The sequence below is a fragment of the Hyalella azteca genome, unplaced genomic scaffold (assembly GCF_000764305.2).
Source record: "Hyalella azteca isolate HAZT.00-mixed unplaced genomic scaffold, Hazt_2.0.2 contig17204, whole genome shotgun sequence".
Classification (NCBI taxonomy): domain Eukaryota; kingdom Metazoa; phylum Arthropoda; class Malacostraca; order Amphipoda; family Hyalellidae; genus Hyalella; species Hyalella azteca.
The window spans coordinates 96,449-106,827 of record NW_025946996.1 but is presented as its reverse complement, the minus strand read 5'-3'; the positions used below and the strand labels follow the sequence as shown (position 1 = coordinate 106,827).

General features: G+C 42.1%; 2 protein-coding genes across 2 annotated transcripts; both read left to right on the top strand.

Annotated features, from left to right (window-relative positions):
- The first annotated feature begins 247 nt into the window (after positions 1-247).
- On the top strand, positions 248-7,814 carry LOC108665133 (rab-like protein 6). The gene is made up of 7 exons (XM_018151858.2): positions 248-515; positions 2,879-3,078; positions 3,985-4,121; positions 5,544-5,684; positions 6,070-6,279; positions 7,118-7,341; positions 7,693-7,814. Exons 1-7 carry the CDS (start codon positions 377-379, stop codon positions 7,812-7,814), a joined length of 1,173 nt encoding a protein of 390 aa, XP_018007347.2. The 5' UTR covers positions 248-376.
- A 719-nt stretch (positions 7,815-8,533) lies between these two features.
- Positions 8,534-10,141, top strand: LOC125179396. Its single transcript, XM_047885177.1, has 3 exons — positions 8,534-8,851; positions 9,044-9,651; positions 10,122-10,141. The coding sequence occupies exons 1-3, from the start codon at positions 8,727-8,729 to the stop codon at positions 10,139-10,141; spliced, it is 753 nt and encodes a 250-aa protein (XP_047741133.1). The 5' UTR covers positions 8,534-8,726.
- The last annotated feature ends 238 nt before the right edge of the window (positions 10,142-10,379 follow it).

Sequence of the window (10,379 nt, the reverse complement as noted above, 5' to 3'; positions counted from 1 at the left end):
CCAAAATCTCAAGGAAACAAACAAGCGATAACGAGCTAACTTTCATAGGCATTTCACAACATAAGGCATTCAATTTTCACTTTTTGTAAAATTTAGTATTATAACTAATAATAAAAGCAATTAAATCCCGGATGAACTCTTAAATCGTTTAATTTTTCTATGCATTCCGAATATAATAGATAACTAGTATATGGATAAAGGATCTCCGAATGTAAACATCTTATCATCTATGATTCTCCTGCGCCAGTGTTACGATCAGCTGGCTAAAACTTGGACTATTAGGAGAGTTTAACAAGAAATCATTATGCATTAAAGAGACTTAGTAGCCGATTGATGGCTCATTATTTCTGTTTATGTCTTTTATCTGCTGAAAGGCATGTTTTCTGCGTTACGTAAATTAACTAATCGCGCCACTTCCGATGGAGGAGGTGGAAACCTACCTGCTCCTGCTGGAGGAGTTCAAACGATGGCTGCCTCATTACAGCGACGGTTTGCAAGAGGGGTTCAATATAACAGTGAGTGCTTTCGTGTTAGGTAGGGATTCCATTCAATATTTTATAGTCATGAAAAGTCCACTATACTCTAACATAGCCATATGTTTTTTTTAATCCCAATCTTGGTCCACAATTCTGAAAAATTTTGTAGTGGCTGCATGTGAATTAGAAAAAAATCCTATTCTTGTAGTAAATTTTATACTTCTTGAGAGCTTTGTCTTAATTCTTTTAGAAAGAATAGATTATTGTTGCATTTTTGTGTCTGCATGTAACTTTTAAAAAATAGCCATGAAATGATTGTTTTTATTTAGTTGTCAATTGTCATTTACAAAATTTTTTAATTTAATAGGTATTCCAGCTTAGATCTTCTGGTAATAGGCTGGTTTATTGTACAGAATTTTCAAAAAACTATTCTACCTTTAAAGCTTTAATTTACCATCTTGCAAGAGATTTGTAAAAATTCTAAGTATAAATGCATTATTTTTCCTATTTCTCAGGAAAATGAATTTAAAAATGTCAAAAACAGATGAAATTGACTAAAGCATGCCATAGGCAGGAACTCAGGAAGGTGTGCTAGGTGCACAGGAATTTATGTTATCATTTTTTCAATCTTCACGATGCACTGTAACATTTGAGAAAAAATGCGCCTTGCTCCATAACTAAAATTAGTTCAAACACGGGTGCACAGCTACAAGTACACCACCATAACACCTTAGTCATGTGGCCTACACACCTATACTAGTTCAGAAAAGTCATACTTTTTTGTTTTTTCCAAAGTATTGTGTCTATTATATCATATCATTTCAGTAGGTATGAAATCTTGCTGCTCTAATGTAATGTATTTTTGTTTGATAGAAAACAATTTTGGTTCACAAATGTGTCATTTCATCAAATTTTCAACTTGTGCAGTTTAGTACCATGCTTATGTTAACACCTTGACTACGATTGCTTCATCTTGTACTATTATTTCATTTTTGAACTTTTTTTAAGCAGGGTTGCCAGACAGTCATTTTTTCTGGACAAATTCCATGATTTAGTTTTTCTCAATTGCGTTGGCCAGCTAGAATTTATGATAGGGGTACTTCCTAATTAAATTTTAAATACCGTACTGCAAAAAGAAAATAAATGGAATTTTTATAGCAGAACCTACAAATAAACTAGTATACATTGAATTATCAGCCTTTTTTGTTCTCGGGTTTGGCTGATTTTAGGCAACCTGAATTATGTACCACTACCTCCTGGAGAAATACATGTCGTGGTACGCATATGTACCAATACGTAGTCAACGTGTTAAAATATCCTACATAATGATCAATGAGTGAACCCAAAATGGATGCATCCAAAGTTGTTGATTGCATAGTTGCTGTCATGTCCAACTAACTGCATTATTTCTTCAGCAAAAACATAAACAATACTACATTATCACATGTTCAATCAGTTCTAAAGTTAAGATGAATGTTCTTATTGCTGTTCCTAGTGTAAAATTATTGATTTTAGGATAATTCAAGAATTGGAAAATTCATTTACAAAATTTAGTGTAAAAAATCTAATTTTAAAAATTAGATAATTTAGTGCATTTTAATTAAATCTAGTGCATTCTAATACAATCTAATGTGCTACGTATAATGCAATATATTGCAGTTTAATTTGTTCTGGTGCATTCTAGTCTGTTCTAATGCATTTTAATGTGTTCTAATATGTTATAGTGCCTTCACTGCCTTCTAATCTGTTTTAATGTGTTTTAATGCATTATAATCTGTTCTAATCTATTAATCTGTTTGCTATATCTGTTGCATTATCTACTGTGTTCTAATGCAATCTATTGCATTCTATTGCATTATACTGTGCGCTTGTGCCCAACCTAACTAAACCCAACCAAACCTAATGTTAGACTTGGGTTGAGTTTAATTAATTTTTATTGTGAGAGATTTAATTGTGTTGGGTTGAATTTGATTTGGTTGAGCTGATTTGGGTTGTGTTTGATTGTATTGAGTTGAATTTTGTTGGGTCAATTTGGGTTGGTTTGAATTGGATTGGGCTGTTGTTGTTGGATTGAATTGTGATAAGTTGATTTGTGTTGCGTTAGATTGGGTTAAAGTGGGTTTAATCTAATTAGATTGGGTTGATTTTGGTTGGGTTGGATTGGGATGAGTTTATTTGGGTTGGGTAATATTTGACTGAAGTTGGTTTGGTTGATTTAGGCTGGGTTGAATTTGGTTGGGTTGAAGTGGTTTGGATTGAATTGAGTTGGGTTGAAGTAGGTTGGATCAAATTTGGTTGGATTGAATTGAGTTGGGTTGAAGTAGGTTGGATTAAATTTGGTTGGGTTGAATAGGGTTGGGATGGATTGGTTAATGAACTGATAGATTCATTTCTTCCTGCAGTGAAATTGGTCATACGAGGAGATCGAAATGTTGGCAAGACTTGTCTCTTCCAGCGTCTCCAGGGCCGCCCTTTCATTGACGAGTACTCACCCACTGATGAAATTCAGGTGGCCTGCATCCAATGGAACTACAAAGCCACAGATGATGTGGTGAAAGTGGAAGTCTGGGATGTTGTTGACAAAGCTAAGAAAAGAAAAAAGGTCTGTTACAGCTGCAACAAGTGATTAGCATACCTTTTCAAAACTTTTGCTGATGTGCTTATTAAAAACTCACTGAAAATAGTATTATAAATATTAACTCAAGAACCATAAAGCTTGGGGCGAGGTCATAACTTATCATTCTGAAACTTTGGAGGAAAAATGTCCATTATCCAAGCTTATCATCTCACGCTCAGAGGCTACATGAACTTGAGCCAAATATAACTGATATGGGTAAAATCAATGGAATTAAATGTTTAGTTACAAGCTTATTGAGGTAGTATATAGTGAATACATTCAAAAATGCACATTGAAGAAAAATTCAAATGACAACATTAAAACTGTTAGAATCCCATGTTTTGAGGCTAAAAATAAACAAAAACTTAAAAATAAATTTGGCAGTAAAACCATCACCCTGAACTCTTGTACCTACATCAAATTAGTTTGATAAGAATCATTTAAAGTGAAAATTTTTAAGGAAAATATGATATTGCCACAAAAATTGATAAAATTTAACTTGTTATCATTTTGGAAGAGCTTCAGTCAGCAACACACAGTGCTATGTTCAGTTTGATTTATTTAGAGTATAGTAGGTATTTAATATCAATTCAAAAGACTGATATTCCAATGAAATTTGATTTATTTCTATCTGGTCTTAAAAGATATTGAATTGCTTGTACCGTAGTAACTGAGAAGACCAACTTAATTCATAGAATCTAAAGGCTAAAGTTCTAGTTATCTATCAAAATGAATTTTCGTAAGAAGAAATTTTTTACCTATCTAGAATAGGTAAAAAATCTAGATGTAAAAAATCTAGGCCTATGACTTGTAGAAAGCATGCAATATAATTTTTGTTCTGTAGTCTGATACAACATTTTCTGAATTATTGTGAAATAATTTTTGCTTCAGGTTGATGGCCTGAAACTTAGCAATGTGGAAACAAGTCCAGAAAATGAAGATGAAGGGGTGGCTCTGGATGCAGAATTTCTTGATGTTTACAAGGGAGCGAATGGCGTCATCCTCGTCTTTGATATCACAAAGGCTTGGTGAGTTTAATGTGTGTAAAGAGATTGCAGCATCCATGTCATTGATGCTACAGCTGTTTTTCGTATAGGTACTGTAAAAGGTTATGTTCAAGAGCCATAATAGAGCTCTTGATCAATCATATATCTAAATAAATATCAATTTTGCCATCTAATGAGGCGCAAAAGCTGTGCACCAATCTAGTGATGAGTGACCATAACTAAGCTTTATTTTGCAAAAAGCACTAAAAATTTAAGAGACTTCCTTTCAGCTTTCTTATACAATGCTAAAGTGATAGATAACCTTCAATTTGTTTGTGACAGATGACCCAGTCAAGATCATAATTTAATGTAACATAGCTAGAGATGTATGAGGATAGAATGTTATAACATTGCTTGGTATGCATGATAATCTCTGAATTTTCATCAAGACAGTGCCTAGCCAGTGTTGCTGGTAGTGCTGAACTAGACAGTGCAGAGCCTGTGTTGCTGGTAGTGCTGAACTAGACAGTGCAGAGCCTGTGTTGCTGGTAGTGCTGAACTAGACAGTGCAGAGCCTGTGTTGCTGGTAGTGCTGAACTAGACAGTGCAGAGCCTGTGTTGCTGGTAGTGCTGAACTAGACAGTGCAGAGCCTGTGTTGCTGGTAGTGCTGAACTAGACAGTGCAGAGCCTGTGTTGCTGGTAGTGCTGAACTAGACAGTGCAGAGCCTGTGTTGCTGGTAGTGCTGAACTAGACAGTGCAGAGCCTGTGTTGCTGGTAGTGCTGAACTAGACAGTGCAGAGCCTGTGTTGCTGGTAGTGCTGAACTAGACAGTGCAGAGCCTGTGTTGCTGGTAGTGCTGAACTAGACAGTGCAGAGCCTGTGTTGCTGGTAGTGCTGAACTAGACAGTGCAGAGCCTGTGTTGCTGGTAGTGCTGAACTAGACAGTGCAGAGCCTGTGTTGCTGGTAGTGCTGAACTAGACAGTGCAGAGCCTGTGTTGCTGGTAGTGCTGAACTAGACAGTGCAGAGCCTGTGTTGCTGGTAGTGCTGAACTAGACAGTGCAGAGCCTGTGTTGCTGGTAGTGCTGAACTAGACAGTGCAGAGCCTGTGTTGCTGGTAGTGCTGAACTAGACAGTGCAGAGCCTGTGTTGCTGGTAGTGCTGAACTAGACAGTGCAGAGCCTGTGTTGCTGGTAGTGCTGAACTAGACAGTGCAGAGCCTGTGTTGCTGGTAGTGCTGAACTAGACAGTGCAGAGCCTGTGTTGCTGGTAGTGCTGAACTAGACAGTGCAGAGCCTGTGTTGCTGGTAGTGCTGAACTAGACAGTGCAGAGCCTGTGTTGCTGGTAGTGCTGAACTAGACAGTGCAGAGCCTGTGTTGCTGGTAGTGCTGAACTAGACAGTGCAGAGCCTGTGTTGCTGGTAGTGCTGAACTAGACAGTGCAGAGCCTGTGTTGCTGGTAGTGCTGAACTAGACAGTGCAGAGCCTGTGTTGCTGNAGAAGAGGAAAGCCACCAACAACATTCCGTCTGCTGCAGTTTCCCCTTCTGCACCTGCTGCTCCTCCTGCAAAGCCTCACCCTCACGCCCCTCCTGCATCAGTGCTGTCTCTTATACACATCTAGATGTGTATAAGAGACAGCAGCAGGACCATTCCATGCAAGCTAACGTGTAATTGGTTCACCAGACCAGAGGGCTCAGCAGGACCATTCCATGCAAGCTAACGTGTAATTGGTTCACCAGACCTGAGGGCTCAGCAGGACCATTCCATGCAAGCTAACGTGTAATTGGTTCACCAGACCTGAGGGCTCAGCAGGACTATTCCATGCAAGCTAACGTGTAATTGGTTCACCAGACCAGAGGGCTCAGGCGAGGTGGTGGTATGCGAGTCGTCCATGAAACTTTTTTGTCTTGTGTAATCTGAATATGTTCCATGATATGTTCCTGATATGTTCCATTTCATGCAAGCTAACGTGTAATTGGTTTACCAGACCAGAGGGCTCAGGCGAGGTGGTGGTATGCGAGTCGTCCATGAGGAACGGCTTTGGGCTGAAGCTGGTGCACAGGTTCCTGAACCTGCCTTTCCTGGCCCTGCAGCGGCACACTCTCCTGGGGCTGCTGCGCACCAACGCCTGCGACGCGCGCGCCACCATGCAGGAGCTCGAGGCCTGCCAAGAGACCGAGGAGGCCGACTATGACAGGTCAGAGCCATGTCCATGTTATCTTATCTTACAAAATGTCCATTAGTTTGATAAAATTATTATTTATAACTGACACCATGCAGGAGCTCGAGGCCTGCCATGAGACCGAGGAGGCCGACTATGACAGGTCAGAACCATGCCATGTTATCTTATCTTACAAAATGTCCATTAGTTTGATAAAATTATTATTTATAACTGACACCATGCAAGAGCTCGAGGCCTGCCACGAGACCGAGGAGGCTGACTATGACAGGTCAGAACCATGCCTGTGTTAGGTACTACACAGAAGTCCTAGATTTTTATCTTATCTTACAAAAGTTCATTAGTTTGATAAAATTATTGGAACTGATTGACATAAATGCTGGCTTTGCACGATAAGCATTGACTATGCTGCATGAATGCCAGCAGCTGGAATTCAAATCTGGGCTGGGATTCTGTGTAGAAATATCTTATACGCTTTGAATATCGAGTTTCTGTTTGAATGAAAGCTTAGATTATTACATTCAGGGATGACAATGATGACAACTCGCTGTTCCACTAGTGTTGTTCTGATTACAACGCGCTGCACTAGTGTTGTTCCACTAGTGTTGTTCTGATTACAACGCGCCGCAACACGCGCTGTTCCACTAGTGTTGTTCTGATTACAACGCGCCGCAACACGCGCTGTTCCACTAGTGTTGTTCTGATTACAACGCGCCGCAACACGCGCTGTTCCACTAGTGTTCTGATTACAACACGCTGCAACACGCGCTGTTCCACTAGTGTTGTTCTGATTACAACACGCTGCAACACGCGCTGTTCTACCAGTGTTGTTCTAACTCCTGTTCACATGTCACAGGTTCATGGACCGCCTGAACGAGAAGAGGAAAGCCACCAACAACATTCCGTCTGCTGCAGTTTCCCCTTCTGCACCTGCTGCTCCTCCTGCAAAGCCTCACCCTCACGCCCCTCCTGCATCAGTGCGTGCACCTAAACCAGCACCTGCAGCAGCAGCAGCAGCAGCAGCAGCAGCAGGGGCTCCTGTCGTGCAAGCAGCGGCTACTTCGTTGCCAGTTCATTCCGGCGAGTGTAAACGTGAATTTATATCCGTGATTATATACAATCAAAAAATGAAAATTAAGAAACAAGATTTTACGCAAGTGACAAAAATGTCGACATGTTACTAGTATTTTTTCGTGATATTTTATTGAGGACATTTGTATCAAAATATTGAAACTGTAGTACTTGAAAAAGATTCTTGCTTGCTTCTACTCAGATTTGCTGAACTTCCATGCATGACATGCCATTAGTGGGGCTTTCTTTGCCTACCCTTTATTGTTAACTTCTAACCTTGGCAACTTTATTCTCATTCTGATTCTATAAGACTATGAGAGTCAGGCTTATGTTGTTTTTCTGAACATTTTCCTCGCACAGCGGGCAAAAAACTTGTGCCATCGAGCGTTCCGACCACCGCGGCCTCCACTACCACTACAGCCACCAGATCAGTCAATGGCAGACTAGAGGAAAATATTCTACGTTGTAACGTATGCTTGTAGTTCGTTCACTCTGATTCAATCCACTACCAGATGAAGATTTCGTTTCATTTTCTACGTGAACTATCAGGCCAAGTAGCCCCTGCATGCCGGTGAACTAGCATTGCAATCTAGGATGCTCTAGGAACTCTCTTGGAGGAGAGGTCGAGTTCCTGTTCGTGAGGTTCCCGAGCCGTAGAAAATCTTACAGCGGAAAGTCCTTTTCGCCTCCCCGCAAGTCCTGGCAGGTATGATGTATCATGTGCCAGGAGAATCCTTACGAGACGGCGGAAATGCGGCTTTACGGGATTAGTGGGTGTCAGGGCGGAAATTATGACGGAAGACGTGCCTGAAGCTGCAGCAAACTTCTTGGCAGTAGAGAAGTTAACTCACTATTAACGTACTCCTTCGTGTACGGTAATAGAAGGGAATGGATATGTTGGTAAGAGGCAGAACGCCAACCTGCTTCTTCAGTAGCAGCACAGCTAGCAGGCCACGTTGAGGTGATCGGAGGCCACAATCTAGGACAAAAAGATAGTTTGATCAAAGCGGCGGTTGACGCGAGTCGGCCGTCGAAGGTGGAACCGGCGTGATCCCGGTTGGAACCTGGGGAGCGAAGGAGGGCACTTGTCGATGGCTCGGTATGCCGCTGTGCTACAAGGCCGAGGTGGTGAATGAGGCTACTGCGTTGGTTAGCAGGAACCGCCCCAGGATCTTAGCCTCTAGACAGCTGATAGGGATAAGGCAGTGGGGGAGCCCTGCTCACCAGTAGGAGTGGATTATAGTTTATGGGATAATTTAACCGTTGCGGATAACTTATTGAGATGAAAGTTTAATTTTGGTGTTTTTTGTGATTATTTGTTCGTTAAATATGTGAAACATGCATAGAGTTAATATGTAATTAAGGCAAAGGTGCAGTCAAACAATCTTACTAATATGGAACATCGGGCAGGGGTGCAGTCGGTGGAGGAGTTCGTCGCTGACGACGGGGGGCTGGACCCGACCTTCCTGGCAGACGAAGGCAGCCCTGCGGTGACAGCTGCTGTCGGCGGAACTGACAGGTGAGCGCAACTGACTGTGACAAAGTTGATTTTCTCTTCGGTTTGTCTGGCGCACAAATATGTGGAAGGTCCAGGTAATTTCTGTTCTTCTCGTGCAAGTGGAAAGTTTCACCTCTTCCACAACCTGGGCCGGGCTGGAACAGATTGCTATCATTGCATGCACCACACTTCAGTATCCCCTCTTCCTTGTAGCTCGGACGACGAAGGCAGTCCGGACAACCCTCTGGTGGCCGAGTTTGCCGAGGACCTGGACGCCAGCGACCTCACGGGCGTTGTTACTAACGCCAGCCTCCTTAATTACGGCGAGGTGGGCGCCAGACTCTCAGCCAGGAGCGACAAAACTGAAAAATGTTCTTCCACGCGAGCCTCTGACTCGTTAGGTGTCGGTGCAGCGCAATACGACACAGACAACTCGTGCAGCGACCCTGCGCATGCCAATCAACATTGCTCAGCTGATGTCACCAATCGTAGCTCGTCCTCGAGCGTCCACTCCTGCACTAACCTCTCCCTTAAATCAGACGCTAAGTCGTCGTCAATAAGCGCGAGCTTCGAAATCGTGCCTGGCGCTCGACTGGGCAGATTATGTCGCAAGGAGGAGCAAGGCGGGGGTTTGGGGACCCAACTCAATCCCTGTGAAGGGGACAGCGACAGTGATGCTGGCCATGTCGTCATCGCAGGATACTCTTCTGATGTGGAGATAGAACCCGTCATCCCCCAGGGCTCATCTGCTGCTGACACTCCTGACGCTGGCGTCACGGGGCCTGACGTCAGCACCATCGACTCGTGGCTCTCTGCGGCAGGTAAAGCAACTTTACACTATTTTGCTTTAATGAATTATTTCGTGAGAGACGTCAGTAGACCGTTTGTCTACTGACGGCAGCCAACCCAACCTTCCCATACGAATAACATAGATGATTCACGGCTCCGTAGACAAAGAGTTAACTCTTGGTCAGCTGATGGTAGCTCATATCTTCAGGCTTTCTGGTACGATTAGCCTATTCGCTGCAGCAACCGTCCCGTTAGGTACCGTTAACGTATTTGTGGACAAACAACTAAGTTGTTCGTTCGTTATCCATGCTCTATTATTTACTTGCGGACGTTCTGCAGCTGATGTTTTCCCTATCGATAAATACGTTAGAAAATCGGTTATCACGTCGCCTACACAGAAATTGTAATTTTTAAAGTAATAAACCATATTTAATGCCCGGTTATTTTTTTTTTGTATTGAGATGTCGGCGAATGAGAAGAATGTTTCCTCTTTGTAATGCAGAATTTGTTAATCAATTCTGATTTTGGGGACATCTAAAACCGAGAATATTTTCTTTCAGTCATGACGTGAGTCAGAAATTGGTTAGTTTTTTTTTATTCTTGAATGAAAAAGAAATAAAACGTTTCATCTCCCGCAGGAAGTGAACCCCGAAGTGTTGCGTCGCCCCCCACGGCAGATCTCAACGCCCCTCCCCCCGCCAGTCCTGAAGCAAACAAGAAAAAGAAGAAGAAAACTTCGTCCAAAGACCATGAGGTGACA

Coding starts and splice junctions, on each gene's coding strand:
- LOC125179396 (XM_047885177.1), top strand. CDS start 8,727: ATGGAACATCGGGCAGGGGTGCAGTCGGTGGAGGAGTTCGTCGCTGAC. Junction 8,852..9,043: donor GCTGTCGGCGGAACTGACAG/GTGAGCGCAACT, acceptor TCTTCCTTGTAG/CTCGGACGACGAAGGCAGTC. Junction 9,652..10,121: donor CTCGTGGCTCTCTGCGGCAG/GTAAAGCAACTT, acceptor TTTGTAATGCAG/AATTTGTTAATCAATTCTGA.